The sequence below is a fragment of the Corvus moneduloides genome, chromosome 13, assembly GCF_009650955.1.
Source record: "Corvus moneduloides isolate bCorMon1 chromosome 13, bCorMon1.pri, whole genome shotgun sequence".
In the NCBI taxonomy this organism is placed as follows: domain Eukaryota; kingdom Metazoa; phylum Chordata; class Aves; order Passeriformes; family Corvidae; genus Corvus; species Corvus moneduloides.
In genome coordinates, this window is record NC_045488.1 from 17,799,655 (window position 1) to 17,816,880 (window position 17,226).

Genomic DNA, 17,226 nt, shown 5'->3' on the forward strand with positions numbered 1-17,226 from the left:
AGTGAGGAGTGAGGGAGATGCTGGCAGAGGAGCTGGGATGCTTTTGCCTGGCAGAATTCAGCTTAGTAGCTGAGCTGAGGCTGCAGGAGTACCTTGGCTGGTTACAGCACATGTACTTACACCTTGTGCCTACATCACATTGGGCTGGCCAGTTTGGGGTCATTAGGGACTTGAGCACCTGCTCTTGTGTATCTCTCCCTCCACACAGTAAATAAACCTTGGGCATACAGGTTAATATGGAAAGAGCCTTACTCCCCTGCTGCCTTTGTAAAGTGCTTTGGAAGTACAATGTTTTTAGGAGTACAGACATTGGCAGATCCTGCTGTCTGTGTAGAGTATCATCATTTTTTATAGAGGAAAGAGGATGCTGCATTTTGTCTTCTGGCTCATGCCTTGCTTTCTCAGCCAGACTTGGCCTGTGCCTTTGCATACACCATTTCTGAGTAGGTGTTGGCTGGTTCACTTTTTTGCTCCTTGGTGATGTGGGGCTGGGCTCTGGAAGCACCATTTGCCCCACAGCAATGTCTCCCTTGGCAAAGCAGGGTTAAGTGCTGTTACCCAGGTTTGGAGTGCCAAGAGAACAGAGCAGTCATCCCGGCCAAGTGAGGCAGTTGAGCTCATGGGGTTTGGCAAAACCATGCATAGGAACGCTACTGAAAAATTCAGTGTTGTTCTGCGATTAGGTACTGCTGGTATGTTTAGCATAAGTTCAGAGTTACTTGGGATTTAATATTTGTATTTGTAATGAAGAGGAGATACATGTATTCGTTGGAGTCACCTTTTTCTGTGCAATTCCGTGCATGGTTACCCCTCAGCATTGCCTGCTGAGCACTAAGTCATTATGCTGCTCTTTAATGGAGAAAGTAGCATTTTGGTGGTCTTTGTAAGGCTCCTAGCTGCAGGTAGACTCCTCATGTCTGTCAAAATCTGACCTTGTTGTTGCTGTTGGCAGGAAACATCCCTACCAGTTAGGCTTTTATGTGAGTTCAATTTCAATCACAAGTTGACTGATGGATTTTTTCCTTCTATTGTGTCTTCTGAAAGCCAGGTTAAAAATTAGGAAAGGTGCTATTGGATTTTTTTAATGGGAATTCACCATTGGTTCATTCTGTGTTCTTTATTCCTCTTGTTTTAGCTGTTGAGGCTATTTATTGCTGTTTTGCTTCGTAGAGAAGGATCACAGAGATATTTTTCTCCCTTATCCTATGACTTTCTGGGCTCTTACGATAAGGCAATTGCCTTAGACTCCAGTTAAGAGCATCTGCTCTTCAGACTGATGAAATGTCAGTACCTTTAGGCATCAGGACAGGACAGTGCCTCTTCTCTTAGAAAACAAGTAAGTGCTGGCATATCAAAGGTAGCCAGAAAAGAGCATTTTCCCCCATTCTGACTGAGGGGGCCCCACAGTGGTTCTTACGTAGGCTTGGGTCAGGGGGGTGGGGAGGGTTGGTAATCTAAATCACGCAAATCTGAAAACAAAATTTTAGGAAGATGGAAAGACTGATGAGCATTTGAACTTGGAACTTGTTTGTGGAGGTTTTACTAAGTCAATACAGTGGTTGGAAAGCAATATCTTCTTTTTCAATATAGAAATTTAGCTATTTCTAGAACCTGATTATTATTTAGAATAAATGTATAATGCTTAAATAAGACAAAAAATTATGCCCTAAATAGGTAAGGGGCTAAATGTTTATCTAAGACTGCAATAACGTTCATAATCTATTTTCCCCCTAATCTATTCTACTAGACTGTTTTGAGGATTGTGGTCCTTGGCATATGGGATTACATTGAAAACAAAATAGAGGTAAGCTCTCTCTCGGTACTGTTTTCCAGGCAGTAAGACCATGAAGAACTGCTTTGGATGGCTTTGTTATTAACCTGATGCAATACAGTATCTTTTAAGGCAGATAAATACACACATTCTTCTCCTTATGTGCATTATCCATAGCTGTGTGATGCAGTCCCTTTTTCTGTGAGAGACTCGAAAGAGTGCTATATTTGAAAATATTTTATGAAGGGAGGGATTTTGCCCTTCTTGCTCTATGTGTGTCTTTTATTGTTAGAGCTGTGCTGGTCTAACTGATGATACTGCTACCCCGAGATGTAAAAATTGTCACTTGAGTTCTGTATCGCCATTGCCATAATTGAGTTGAATTTAATTGAGTTAGTTGAAAATTTGCATGTAGTTTCCTGATAGAAAATACTAGCTTGGCAAACCCTGTATTTTTATTGTTAAATTGTTTTGAAAAACACTGTAATTATTACCTCAAATTGAAAATTAGGTAGAACGTGCATACTCTTTTAAAGAGACAGATAAGGAAATCCGTGTGTTATGAGTAATACATAATCCCAATCTGAGCAGAAATATGGAGATTGGGAAAATTAAAAGCTCTTTCTTGATACTGCCTCATAAACCACTACTGTGCAGGAAGAACCAGAAGACAATCCAAGTGTTCTTGGAGTTTAGGCAATCTAGAGTCTTGCACATTTTTGTAATAAAGTTGTAAAGATTTTAACTTATTTTGCTAAAAAAAATGAAATGAAACTTTAATTGTTGATTCAGGGTTTCTTATTATTAAGGCTAAATGCAGTAGTTTCTGATAATTCTTTTTGGTAATTTGGAGTAGTGATATTTTTTACTGCCCATTGAGTAGCTGCAGTAAGAAGTATTTCTTTTCAATACGCTGAATTGTTATGCACAGTTCTGAATACGTAGTTCTTACAAAAATCTGTGCCCTGCCTTTTTATGCAAACCATTAATCAATGGGTTTTGGCAGCAGAGGAGGGTCTCAGTAGGAGTGAGAACATGGTACTCTCTTCTACCCTGCTCGGCCAGTGTGGGACAGACACAACACTATGGGCAGTTTGCTCTGAAACATATTTCCTAGCTCATTTCTGTCTAATGCTTTGCACAATTGCTTTTTCTGATCGAATCCCAATACAGCCAGTATCATATAAATCATTCTGAATGGTCCCAGTTGTCCAAACCCTTGCAAAGCTCTCTGCCCCATAAAAGTGAGAGCAGGCAGTCCTTCTGTCTAGGTGCACAGCCATTCCCCACACGTGTTATGTAGTCAGGGCATGGCCAAGAGCCATCAAGTCTCTTTGCTCCATCTTTTTCTACTTGTCTTCTTGATCTCTTCATTTAGACAGTAAGATCTATGGGCAGGGACTGCATCTTTTTTTTAGATGACATTATGCCAAGTAACAGGTAATAAATACCAGTGATGATAAAACTCTTTGGCTGTAATAACATTTGGGCTATCACTTCTCCCTGGGGATTTTGGCCGGTATTTCCAAATACCTTTCTCTCCCCCTGCCCTGCCACCACAGTTTATCTCTCCTCACCTCATAAAAAGTACTGAGGCATTCTGTTGTGCTACCTGAAAAGGATGCAGCCTTTCTGTGGCTTGGCCACCTCTCATACCCCTTTCAAATAGGTACCACAATTGCATTTCTTTCGGACAAAGAGGGAGTCCTTCAAGATTCCAAAGAGGAATGGCAGGGATATGATTTTAAGGAAAGGTTTGCAAAAACTGATTTCTCTCTAGGTGTTTGATGGTGCTGTCATAATCTTGTCCTTGGCACCAATGGTGGCCTCAACAGTGGCTAATGGCCCCAGCAGCCCGTGGGATGCTATCAGCCTTATTATCACACTGCGGATATGGAGAGTGAAGAGGATCATTGATGGTGAGTGGTGACTCAGTTTGTGACTTCCAAGCATTACCTGGCAGGCTGGGAAAAAGTGATTTTAAAAATACAGAAAGATTGCTTGCTACCAGTGTTTCTATCTATTTCTTTCTCTTATTTTGCTAGTACCGAACAGAACAGAGTTATGACTCCCATGGAGGAGAGTAGGTCTCAAGATCATGGCTGTATCTCCTGCTCCGTAGGAGCTTATAATTCATTGGTTTGTTTTCCTGTTAGGCACCTTCCCATCCCCTATCCTGTAAAGTAAATGCCCTGACCTGCTTCATGTCTTTTGCCACCAGGTGTCATTCCTAATCTGCAAAATAATTTATTTCAATCTGCTTTTCTGACATTTGCTGCACCCTCCCCGTAACCATACAGCCAGCTCTGTCTTGGGACTTTATTTTCTAAGTTTTTGTCAGTAAATACGTTTGTCACATTCCACGAGGATTTTCTTACCCTGGGGATTCCCCACTGGAGGTGCTCTCTGGCTGCTGTACATCCTAGAAATGAAGTGAATATTGGTGGTGTTTTGCACAGACCTGTGTGGGGAAGTACCAGGGGAGATGAAAAAGCCCCAGCAAGTCAAGGTTGCAGAGAGAAAAGTCTGTGGCTGGGCCTGGAAGAAAGGACTTTAGTGTAGGTTGCTAATGTGCTCAGCAGCTTCAAGCAGCTCAGAGAAAAGAAGTAAATGAATGGTCATTTTGCTCGTTTGTGAAAAATCAGAGTTAAGTTGTTATTTTTGGGTTTAAATGCCCAGGAAACTCTGTATTCATAGTTCAGGAGAGGTCATAGCACTCTGATTGAAGCATGAAAGAAAATTTCAGGATCTTGTGTAGCTTCAGAAAACATTAGGAACTGCAGTATGTATTGACTATCTGTTCTGATCAGTCTGAGTTTGCCATAGTTAAGACAGGAGCAAAATTTCTAGAGCCGTTCAGAAGACCCATTGAAAACTGGGCTGTAGCTTGGAAAGCAGTAGAAGATAAATGCCTTTTTTGTTTCTTCAAAATATCTTTCTTGGTCTTCTGTGTCCATTAAGGACTGATTTCTTACCACAAAGTCTAGGAAATAAATGCGTAGGCTTCTGGAATAGTTCTTTTCCTGAGGGAGCCATGCTGTTCAAGTTCAGAGGTAATGGGACTGACTCTAAACAGAAAATCATCCTACCCAGCAATTCAGGAAACCTGTGGTAAACACTGGGGAAGAGCTGTACTAGCATGGAATCTGGGAAAAGCAGGCAGCATGCATTTCAGTTCAGCCAGGCAGATGGAGGTCTGACCAAACAACATCTAGACCGTGCATTTCCTATGTTAGAAATTCTTCCCTGAAAAAAGTACTCTAGTGCTGCTTCTATTAGGAATACTCCAGTTCTCTAGATGCAAGGGAGAGGGGTGATGTTCTTTGTCCGGTAAAGGTTTTCTTTCTGATAAAAAACCAAATCACAGCTGGGTTGCTTTAAGTGTTATTTGTGTTTTCCAGCATATGTCCTTCCAGTGAAAGTGGAGATGGAGATGATGATTCAGCAATATGAGAAGGCAAAGGTTATTCAAGATGAGCAGCTGGAAAGACTAACCCAGATCTGCCAAGAACAAGGGGTAAAGTTCAGTTATGTCTTTATTTACACATATCTTGTCAAGGCAAATCAAACAGTTCATGTACTTTGCTGCAGGCTGAGCTTTGAGAAGTACCACTGGGACTTGTGTTGTAGGGTGACAGGTCTCAGTGCTAAGGAAGCATTAGCTGCAGCCAGGATATTGTCAGCATGGTATTTGTCAAACAGCAGTCAGCTGCCTCTGCTGCTGTGCTTGTGTTGTCTGAGGTGAGGAAAACAAATGTGAGCAACAGAAAACGAATGGTTCCGGTATGTAATTTATTGAATGAGTACAGCTAGCTTGACATAGTACTAACATACAAAAGCCATTGTTGGAGACTGCAGCTAGTATTCCTAGGAAAAGTATGTGCAGTTAAAAACTAATGAATTTCCCTGCTTTGAATGCAGAAGGCGGCTTCCCTGTAGGTCAGTCAGAGACTCTTGGCAAGTTCAAAATGTTGCAGTAGAAGCTTCCAGTTCCTGGAAGCAAGTCAAGATTTAAGATCCTTCCCAGGCCCCCAAAATGTTCAGTGATTCAGTCTAGAGATAGGGGAAGGTAAAGTTTGAAATATCTCAAATGAATATATTTACATATAGGTGTAAAACCATTTTTTGGGGCAATGAGCCAGGAGGTTTTGCCATTTGTCTTATGCAAATGAGTTCTTGACTAATTTGCTTTAAAGTAGAAACCAGGGATAGATGTCGAGGCTCAGGATAGGTGAGTGTTGAGGAGACCATTAGACCACAACAGAATGATCCCCGGGTGATTTACTTCTTGTTTCAGTTGAAAGGGTAACTATGAGATGCAGTCCAAATAAATCCTGAGGATTTCTAGCTTCCACTCCTGGCTTATGGCAGGTACTTTTAAGATACAAACCCATCAATATTTAGGTCCCCAACTGGCTTTTTAGATTTAGGTCCAGATCTCCTGGATCTCAGCCTAGGATTCTGCAATGAACTCCTGGTGGTGGTGAATTGCCTTGTCTGTGTGATGCATTAGGAAGAACTGTAGACAGTGTGTCATTTCATAACGCTAATTTTGAGTCTGTCATATTCACCATAACAAATTTCTAAACCTTAGGCTTGGCTTCTGCCAAAAATTATTGGGTGCCAACTATATAGGTGTCTTTGGTGGCAAAACTGCAGTCCTCTTCATAACACCTTTGCACGATGGTATTTGCACAATGGTATTTAGTGATTTGGGATTCTGTCATGGTTGTGAAATTGCCAGGTAAATGGTATACACCCCATTTTACAAGGGAAATACTATTCTTTGACCAAACCTAAGCAAATTGGTGATTTTTTGAGAACCAGCGCAGAATTTTGTCTGTCAGACCATACTAACGTTCTTGACAATCATAAATTTTAAAACATTTGTTTTTAGGAACTTTGTTATACAGCCAGATAACACCCTCAATCTCTAAACAGTTTTTGGTATTATTGTTTCATAGTCTGAGTAAAGGTGGGCTCATTATCTCAGGTGGGGTTCAGGAGCAGCTCTTGCTGCTCTCCATTCTGAGCCAGGTACTCCTGAATGTCTGACCAGATTAGCCCTGAATCCAAACTCTGATGGTTGTAACACCCTGTACATCAAACACAAAGAAACACTGCACTGGGAGAGGAGTAAATCTGAGAAAACAGAGCAGGTTCTCTTGTAGCTTTCATGTGTCATCTGCTGTGGAAAAATACGGTCTATAGAAAGTTGACAGCACGCTAATCCCTCTTACCGGCCTGACTTGATGCCAAACAAATGTCTCAGCTATGTAATACCAGGTAAGTGTACTAATTTGCTGCAGTTAGCAACATAAGACATTGACACAATATTGTGTCCTTTATTTGTAAATTATTAGCTTCATAATTCAGTCAAGAACAAGTTGTCAGCATTATAATATTCACATTAATGTTGTGTACAGCATTTGATGGGAAAAATGGCTCCTAATGGTATTTAATGTCTAAAATTCTGCCAGGTTTTTGCTTTTTCGTTTGATCATCTTTCCTGAGCTTTTTAAAGGATTGCTTGTCCGTGGTGTTTCAGTGTGCTTGCCTGTGTTTTTGAGGGAAGGTTTGCCTGCAGTAGTCTGGCTGTGCCCAGATCCAGAGCAGCAGCCAGGAGGGATTGATTCCAGATTGCCTTGTGTGTGTGGTGCCAGCTCTGTCACGGCATGTCAGTGTCTGGGGCTGCCCTGCCCTGTTGCCTCCCCAGTGCCGGCCCACAGGGGCAGAACAGCCAAGTCACCGTGGTTCCCTGCAGCCCAGCAGTGGAGGCAGGCACTGCTTCACCTGGGGCTGCACCTTTGTGACCACACTGGTGATATGCATCTCTTTAATAATTAGAGATGGGGCTGTGAACATTCCTGCTGGAAAGGTTTCCCAGTGCTTCCTTCTCTGGGATCCCGTGTTCAGTTTCTTACTGCTTTGCTGCTGCTCAGGCAAGTGGGGTTAGAATTCTCACAGTCTGGCATATTCTGCAGATGAAACGATCTTGAAAGTTTCAAGCAGAATATTAATTACTTCATTAGAGGAATTGGGAGAAATAGTTAGCCTGTTTTGCTTGGGATTTAAAATAGTTGGTGGCCAGTTCTCTGAGAAGTCCCATGCTGCTTTGAAACTGGTGCTTAACACTGAGCAGACAAAACCAGAATTTCTGTTTTAAATATTAAAAGCAGGAAAGATACAACCACCCTTCATCTTTTTGAATTCTTTTTCTTTTGTCAGTTGTGGGGTTTTTTGACCAGTGATGGGGTATCACAACTATAAAGTACATTTCCATTCCTGACTGACATTGGAGATGTACTTTTGCAAACATGAAAACTCTTTCCACATGTTGATTTTTGGCTAGCTATACATCTGAAAACCAGAATATATTTTATAAATTATACTTGCATAGACCACCACTTTGTTCTCTGTAGTACCCCACTGCAACTGTTTGAATAGTTTGCTTTTTATTTATTCTCCCTTGGCCAAAAAAGAGGTTGTTAAACAGGAATGGAGCATGAGGGATTTCTAAAAATGGGTAAAGGTCAAAGGAAAAGAAGTCTCACTGCAGTCACTGTCAAAAATATGCAGAGTATATTGCTGATGGTTTTGTTTTATCAGAATAACTTAAATTGCAAAACAGAGTTCTAAAGTTTCATTAACTACAAATTCCAGTCAGGGGAGATTGCTTTTTTTCTTCTGGAATCACCTGTAAAGGAATTTCTATTTGCGATAATGGATATACTTACCTGATCTTTTCTCTTTAACTTTCATAAGAGTAATTCAGCTGAGTACAGCCCAGCCAAGAGTATGTGTTCAGCCTTACCACACCAGAGCTCCTTTTCTGTCAGCTCCTATAGGACTGGGATTTTCATCATTCTTAACACTGCAACAACTGTGGAAGGTGTAATTTCTTTTTTTATCTTGGAATATAATTTGTAAAACAGCTGCTAGTTTAATGACAGGGCTATTTAGCTGGTAAAATTACCTATTGGAGAAATAACGTATGCTATCCTCTTGCAATGATTTTAATTTATTTCTAACTACCAGTCATTTTCTTGGTGGATGGAAGGCAGCCAAGGTCGTCCCGTGTTTTATTCTACCTGTAAATCATTAGTTTGCAACTGTCTCCCGATTTTTATTGTTACCAACAATGGCTAAACTAATGGAAATAAACATTGGATTGTATCCCAGTGGCAGATGAGTTTAAGGGCAGGGCATTCTGTACAGACAGCACTGACAGAATAATAGAGTGGAGCAAAGTTATTGCTCCTGCGTTAGACACAAGTAAGCTTCTGGCTAAAATGTTCATTGATCTCTTTGAAATTATGTCAATCCTACTCTGTTGTTAGACCATTAAAGGGGAGTACTCAATGATTCACTGGTAAATCTCTTTTCGAGTCTTACATGTGTATTATAAAATATCAGATAGGATGGTTGGCCCACTTAATCACACCAGGCATGTAAACGGAGATGTTATCTAGAGCTTTCGGTAGGTCTGTCAATTTACCTGCTTAGAATTAATCACTTAATGCATTATTTGAGTGAGGAAGCGCCCCGTAATTCTTTCTGGTTTGTTTCCTGACAAAATATTGCCAGGTTTGTGCTGCAAGAGGACATGTAACAGATTTTGAAAATGGTAAGTTTAAATTTACCATTGATTAACTTTTTCTTCATGCCAGACAATCTAGCTACTCATTCTTCTATAAAACGTATTGTAGCTCCCTTTTTCTTGGTAATAAGTGTATTTTCACATCAGCCACGTGTATTACACCTTTATTGCTGTCTTCAGCTCCATCTGTGGTAGGGTGTACCCGACAGTTCTCAGAGGTGCACAGTGCTAGCACGCAAGGATGGAATGTGCAAAATTCCTATGAAATATAAGAACATTTTCATTATGAGAATGTGCAAGCACTGGAGCATCTTGCCAGAGAGGTGGTGCTGTGCGCACACAGCCTGGAGATAGTCAAAATTTGAGAGGACAGGCTTTCAGCAGCCTGAGCTAAATGGACCTGCTTTAAGCGAGGTGTTGGACTAGATGGCCCTCCCAGTTCCATTTCAGCTTAGATTATGCTGGGATTGTTTGAAGTTTTCAAAAATACTTTTTCCATTGCAAGGTATGTTGGAATTTATTGGTAAATACCCACCAGAAGCTACCAAAGTATGTGTAATTATGGACATTGAATGTCATAGGTGTCCTGATAGATAAAGTCAATAGCAGCTTCAAGTGGACCAGTGCTCTGTTTGTAATTATCATGAGTTAGGAGGTGGTTTACCTTTGTCTCTTTGGTCACAGGTTATCTTCCACACAAGAGCATTTTTTGCTCGCTGGCTCTCTGTGAGATTTGCAAGGTTCTTCCACAGAGCTGATACCTAGGAGTAAATCTTAATTTAAACAGATTAAAGCATGTGTTTAAGTTTATATGCCTTTTTTTTTGTCCTCTCACAATAAGTGCAATATGGTCCTGCCCTACAGGCTGAGGGAAAGAAGGTGTACCTGGAAATATGAACCATGGTTTTCTCAGTTCTCCTGATCCAGGTGTACACTGAGATTGCTACATCAGCTCCTGCTGCAAATAGAAATTTCATGTGTTACCTTGGCCCAGAATTTTTACTTAAAAAGACTGTTATATTTTATACCTCCTAATGATTTATTTTAGCTGCTCCGAACTGCCTGAATGCAGTCAGAGCGATCTCATTAGCTCTTTTACACATCAGAACTGCCTGAGGTCAGTGTGCAATGTAATCTTCAATAGACAGAAGCACCTACAACCTGATTTGCTCATGCAGCCTCTCATTGCATTTTGCCTGTAAGGAACACGCCCTTAGACTTAACTTTTTGTTTTTAGGGGGTTGCTTTGAGTGGCTAACAGTGTATTCCAGCATCTGCAAGATCCTGGGATAATTGTTAGGAGACAGTTTGTTTCGAACCAATCTCCTCTGTAGATCCATGCCTTTTATGAACAAAAAGTCTGTTTCTTGTCTGTAGCAGGGTGCCATCAGTACCTGGGTTCGGTGTCCGTGACAGGGTGACACTGGTGCTCAGGTTTGGTGTCTGTGACAATGTGACACCAGTGCCCAGGTTTGGGGTGTGTGACAGGGTGACACTGGTGCCCAGTGCGGTGCCTGTGACAGGGTGACACTGATGCCCAGTGCGGTGCCTGTGACAGGGTGACACTGATGCCCAGTGCGGTGCCTGTGACAGGGTGACACTGGTGCCCAGTGCGGTGCCTGTGACGGTGCCCCTGGTCCCGAGTGTCCCCGCGGGGGTGGTGGCGCGGCTGCAGTTGCCGCTGTTGCCGGCAGGTGGCAGCAGAGGCCGCGCTGCGGGCCCGGTGTCCCCTGGCGGGGGGATGAGCAGAGCGCAGTTGAACAGTAAAACTCACGGACTCTGCCGGTGAAAGCTGCCGCTGACCGGGCATGGAGCTTTTAAGGACTGGCACTAACCTGTGGTATTTGGAAATGCTCACTTTATCCACTGGAACAGTGAGTGGGCAGGAGAAGTCTGGTCTCTCTCCCGTTTCTGCTGTGGGCTCCTTATCACACCTGTATAATGTAGTGATGCCCTTCAGGCTTCTGATTGTTACAATGCTCAGGAAATCTTTGTAAATGCTTAAGCTCCTTATACTGGATGTGATGCAGACATAGTTGCTGAGCTGATTTTTTGCTAGTTCTACCTATTTGTGTTAAAAAATACCTGCCAGATTTTTCGTCTTTCATGAAAAAAGGAAATCATACCATACCTCTAAGCCAGAATTAAGCATTTTAATAACAGTATTTCTTTTTCTGACACACGTGAATGTTTTTGAAGGGTGAAATGTAGAAAACCAGAAATGATGCCTAATTCTTACTGCCTATTAGTTTGAGCTAGACAACATGAAAAAAAAATCTCCAAATTTATTTTTTGCCTATCACGTTTGAGTGCATTTCTTCCATTAAACTGAGGGAGTGTCTGAAAGGGTATCTTTCCCCTTTTAAAGGTGGAATATAAGGTATTTTGTGATTCCTTGTTTTTTTCAAGTCAAGGATAAAACCTGAAATTCTCTATGTTCATACTGGCACAAGCACCTTAAGCCTCAGGATGCTTCAGGCTGGCTGGGAACTGAGTTAGCAGTGCTAGTTTGCTACTTCTTCCTAGCAATAGGTTAACACAAAAACCACCCACAGGAATCTGCCATGGAGGCTTCATTGCAGGAAGTCGGGGAGCGGGGCAGTATTTTGACATTTGCTGATTCCACCTGATTTCTGACTGCCACTGCCAGAAGGCCTTTGGTTAAGAGCAATGAGCAGTTGCAGCCAGCTGTTTGCAGCTGCCAGGCCTCTGTGCACTGGTTTGCAGATGGAAGAAGAGCTGTGTGATTTGTTAGAGCCCTCTATTAGCTGGTTTGAATGTTATCTGGAAAGCTTGAACTGCCCTTTTGTTTTCTAGATTTGAGTTTTGCAATGGGCCTTCCAGTTACTGTAGTTCCTTCCACATGTTCTGGAAAGCAGATAGTCTCCAGGTGTGGCAAACTGGAATCCCTTTTTCTTTCCTAAATCTGGAAGTTCTGTCTTATTTCCCCTTCCCGGCGTTTGCGCCATGTCTGACTGCAGTGGAACAAACTGGGTCTGCAGATGGGTTCCAAAATCTGCAAGTGAAGCAGGTTTGAGTCACATCTGAGGGACAAGAAGCACAGCCAGGTGCATTCAGCCTAGGGCTGTTCCACACCAGTTTTCAAGCATGGAGGTGCCAATTCCGTGTGTGCTGTAAATGTGGAGTGGCGGCTGCATCACGGCTGCTGTGGCCTCCTCCTCTCCCATGGCTCTTCAGGCCCTGAAGCAGAGCAGGCCCAGAAATGCTACATTTGGAATGTGTTTGTCTCTTCCTCGCCTCCTTTGCGTTTCCCTCCCAAACTCTAGAATCAGACATGACTTGGTCACTGCTGTACTACTGATTTTAAAGAGTTTAGAGGAAACTCTTCCTTGCAGCCCCACAGCTGTGCTGTGTGGCACAGGGGATTTTTGTCCTGCTTATATAAGGATTTAAAGGGTTTCTGCAGCCTCTGCAGAAAAATTGTTTTCTTTCTTGCATTGTGCAAGATGCGTGGCCATCAAAAACAATAGAAATCTGCTGTGTCCTTCAGTCAGATTGTACCTGGTAGCTTCTTGTCAGGTGTCTGCTTTATAACACCAGTCATGAGGCAAATCCTCTCCTGGCTGCAGAAATTCTTTAATTGGCATGGCTCACGTGTTTGAGCGGAATGGCCAGAAAAGTGGTAACCTTCCCCCAGGGTTTTCTGCACGCTTCTGAGTACAGAAGTTTTCAAGTCAGAAGAGGACTGTGATGTCCTCCCCTTATCTAGTTAGTGAGAGAGGACCATTCTGGGTGCTGCTCAGAGAACCTGCCCTCCCCTCATTACAAAGTCTGGTTAGGGATATTTGTCATGAACCTAAATCCCTAAATGCCTGTTAAAAGTGATCTTTTTCTATAAAGGTTACATGAAGTTTGGCAGTAAGACTTGTTAAAATTGCCCAAAATCTTAACCTTCAGGACACAGCTGTGCAAAATAGACCAGCATGAGGCATTGTCTTTAGATCTTGTGAGCAATGGTCCATCTCACATAGGCTGTGGGAGAGCACCAGCAGCTTGGATTCATGTCCTGGCTCAGCCACATTGTGTTTGTTTTACCAGACTGTAGTGTTTAGTGATGAAATGAGTAATAGGTCCCCAATTGTAGCATGTAAACTTCTGGCCATGCTCACATTACATCAGTATGTGGTGTTGTTTTTTCCTCTAGTTTGAAATCAGGCAGCTGAGGGCCCACCTTGCTCAGCAGGACTTGGACCTGGCTGCAGAGAGAGAGGCTGCACTGCAGGTCCCACACGTGCTGAACAAACAGAGCAGCAAGAGGTACAAGGTGGTGGCCACTGAAGACTCAGACGACGAAGCCACCGAGAACATCACTGAGCTGCGACCTCCACGAGGTGAGTGCTGCCTGTGCACAGCTGATCCCTCCTCAGTGGGAGCTACTGAACCCACTAAACACCTCCATTCTAGCAGGGATTGATTGCTTCCCTGGAGGCTGCAGTTTCCCATTGCTGCAAAGAGGCTGCATCTGCTCTGAAGTGGCAGGAACTGTTGTATTTGGGAGCAGGTTCTAAACAGAGCCAAAGAAATGACATGGGAAGAAAATGACTATGATGTACCTTCCCAGTGTCCTCATGATTAGATCCATCAAACACTAAAGAAGCAGCAGCCAAATGCAAGTTGGCCAAAGGATAATCACTCAGAGGTAAAAGCAGGGAAATTGAGAAGAACACTGAGAAACAGTTTTGGTCTTTGGCCACTTACATTTCTGTGGTTTGGAGAGAACTCCTGCATCAGCTGTGGGGCTTGCCTTGCCTGAAGGCTGTGCTCTCACCAGTCCCCTAAAGCTGCCAGTGTTGGGCAGGGCAGCGCTGGTGCCAGGAAAGAAGGGAAGTGCCGTGTGGGCATCCTGCTGGCATGTCTGAGTGCCACGTGGCTGTGGTGAGGAGCACTCTGCTGCCTCTGGGTGTCTGTTGGGCAGGTCTGTGGTTCAGGGGAGTAACAACAGTTAAATTTATTTGGATCAGTTTTTATTACGTAAGTGCTAGACTTGAATTTTTTTCTGGAAAACACATAGCTCCTTTTCCTATGATCCACCAGCCCTTACAGTGGAGTGCAGAATGTCTCCTGGTTTAATGTAATATTCCAGAGGAGACAACACTTTCTGCTTTAGTCGTCTCTTAGTCTTCCTTGGGCATCTTAGCTTGATTATTGTGAATCTGCTGGAATTAGAAGTTTGCATGGTATCTTTATGTTGGTCAAAATCCTAGAATTCAAGGCACAGACACTTTTTAAAAGCTGTTAGACATTTTCAAATTATAATCCTTTCCTCTCTTTACAGAGTAGTGAAAGCATGTAGAAATTGTTTTGGTTTTTTCCTCATCATAATATCTAAGCATTAACTACAGTAAAGCCATTAATTATTCCTGATTTGAAATTGTATTTAAAAGCAGACAGTTGAGCAGACTGACCCCTAAAATGCATTTCCCTCTTTTTTGTAGTATTTCAGAGGTTTCCCCAGTGGATATATTATAATTTATGCATGTGTTCCTTGCGGGTTACATTTGGAACTGAAGAGTGTTGTGCACATTGTAAGGAGGCTTGCTGAAATTTTAGTGCTGTGGAGGTTGATCTTAAAAATTCTCCTGTCCAAGGTATTCATCCCAACATCCAGGTTAACAGAGTTACTCATTATTCATGTGTCCCTGTAAAATGCTGCCCACACTTGCAACAAAGTAGACACCCAATCTTCAGGACTGATTTCTGCATTCAATTAGGTTACATGATTAGAGGGATCTGTGCTTTTCACTGAGAAAAAGATATTCAGCAAATAAGAAAACATGGATTGCTTCACATATTGGGTAAGGTGCAGTTATATTTAAACATTTATACTGAGTATGCAGAATAAATTTCCATTTCCTGGAGATCATCTGAAAGTACCAGAGAAAATGTTTCTTGTGCATTGTATTATATATTGTATACAAAGTCTTTTAGATGCATTGAGTGCTTGTTGTCAGAACCTAAATTAGGGTGGCTGTATTTGAACAACTAGTTTCTGTTGAATGAGACAGGAGCTGGACAGAAGAAATTCCGTGTTCTTACAGCAAGGGCCAGCAGCCTGTGGCAGTCTGTCATCACACGGGGCTACCAACACGGGGCCCAACTCAGATGGCATGAGACACCACACCAGCAGTAGTGTTCAGTGTTCACAGTCCAGGGCACAGGCAGTCGAGACAGAGGATTTCACATGTCATTTCCTGGGTTATTTTGCAAAGAGAAAGGTAGTAAGATACCAAGGCTTTAAATCCTGCACTAGCAGTGCTGGCTTAGGGATTGCTTCTGTGCAACTTGGAAATCTCAGCTCACAGCTGGAGAAGGCAGTTACCTCTGGGCAGTAAGGATCCTGGGCCAGCCCTGCCTCATTCTTCTCCCTCCCCACCTCAACTGGGGCTTTCTTCTCCAGCACCAACTTGTACTCCCAGTGATACCCTGCTGCAGGAGCTTTCACCATCCTCACTTTGCCATGCTGCGCTATCTTCTCATTCTGCACCATCCTGAGCAATGCAGGTGTCAGCCAGAGCTGCCTGTGCTGGGTCAAGTGGAAGCAGGGACTGGCTGAAGGTGCCTCCATGTCCTCTGTGTGGGAAGGGCATATCCAGTTGGTGTGGGATCGTCCATGTCCCCACCTGCTGAGGCATGTGCAATACTCAGAGATGTGGCTCTGTAGAGCACAGGCAGCCAAGACAATTTCTGAACCCTCCTGCTTCTCCCACAGTCACACTGGCTGTGCTGCTGTCAGGGCTTCCCACACCTCTTGCTCTGTCTGGAACTTCAGCCACCAACGTTTTAACACCTGACCTTTGGGTCAAGGGTTATATTTTGCAAGTTACCCTGAGTGTCAGACCACATTAGGGATTGCTTTACATCCGTTTTCTCTAAGCTGTGTTTTTCCTCCTTAAAGATTCCAGAGTGATGGCTGCAGTTAATCATTCTGAGTGCCACATGGCACTCGTGAGCTCTGAAACATACCTGCCATGGCCTATTGCACTGACTGGGGAGAGGAGAAATGAGGGACCAGTCACTTACACTGTCGAAAGGAAAGCAACAGTGCAAAGCCACGATTCAGCTGTTTGGCAGAACAGGCTCTGATGTGCTGTTCTTTTATGATCTGGCAGAACATTAGCCCTACATATAACACCTGAGGCTGGGGAATGGAATGGAATGCGTGTGTTTTTGCCAAACTTAACTTTGTCAGCCTTCAAAAAATCACTGTCTTCAGAGAGCTCTGAATTCTGCCAAACCAGCAAGCTTGAGTTGGCTAGAGAACACACTGCATGAGAAAATGGGATATTCCATCTCAGACTAATCTTATTTCCCCCATCTATATCGAACAATGGAAACATTCAGTGCAGAATTCTTCACCACGAAGAGCTCATGGAATAAGAAAGCATTGAGACTTTTTACTCATTTCCCTACCTGGAAGTTTTATGGGATAGTGTATAAGTTAAAGCTCCTCAGAGGCAGCTGTAGCTTATACTCTGGTATTTACGCAGAATTTTGTGCAACCATTTTCTACAGCATTCAGTAAAGTAAGTCAGGTAATCCTGACAGTAAAGTAAGTCAGGTAACCATGTATCACATGGTACATGCAGCACCTCAGGGAATTTGTGTAGAGACACACAGTGACCTCCACCAGGAGAGCTGTGTGTATATGCTGGGTGATTTGGGAGTTTTCAATTGCATGTTTTCACCCAGATTTTCCTTCAGCAGATCTCCTGCTCTTTGTATTTAAAGTGCCTTAATTGCAGGTACAAGACTGAGAAGCAAGAGCTCTGGTTAGGTGGACAGTGGGCTCTGAAAGAGTCCCATAACTCCCCAGCCAACATTTCATGCCCTCTCT

At 42.9% G+C, this 17,226-nt stretch overlaps 2 protein-coding genes and 1 long non-coding RNA gene across 13 annotated transcripts in view; 1 reads left to right on the top strand and 2 right to left on the bottom strand.

The window, feature by feature from the left end:
• The window catches only part of TMEM266 (transmembrane protein 266), an 84,969-nt gene that overhangs the window by 52,980 nt on the left and 14,763 nt on the right, over nt 1-17,226 (top strand). For all 9 annotated transcript variants that reach the window (XM_032123239.1, XM_032123236.1, XM_032123238.1 and 6 more), the window contains 4 exons: nt 1,748-1,804; nt 3,552-3,690; nt 5,173-5,288; nt 13,537-13,723. In XM_032123239.1, coding sequence (XP_031979130.1) covers nt 1,748-1,804; nt 3,552-3,690; nt 5,173-5,288; nt 13,537-13,723 — 499 coding nt within the window. The remainder of the gene's footprint in view (nt 1-1,747; nt 1,805-3,551; nt 3,691-5,172; nt 5,289-13,536; nt 13,724-17,226) is intronic.
• LOC116450610 lies at nt 5,545-10,921 on the bottom strand. Its single transcript, XR_004242844.1, has 2 exons — nt 10,036-10,921; nt 5,545-9,630 (listed from the first exon to the last, which is right to left on the bottom strand). It is a non-coding gene; the product is annotated as an uncharacterized LOC116450610 (long non-coding RNA).
• The window catches only part of ETFA (electron transfer flavoprotein subunit alpha), a 56,134-nt gene continuing 54,089 nt past the window's right edge, over nt 15,182-17,226 (bottom strand). For 2 of the 3 annotated variants that reach the window (XR_004242841.1, XR_004242843.1), the window contains exon 13: nt 15,182-16,012. The gene's annotated coding sequence lies outside the window, so the exon portion shown is untranslated. The remainder of the gene's footprint in view (nt 16,013-17,226) is intronic. The other variant, XR_004242842.1, reaches the window with a different exon arrangement.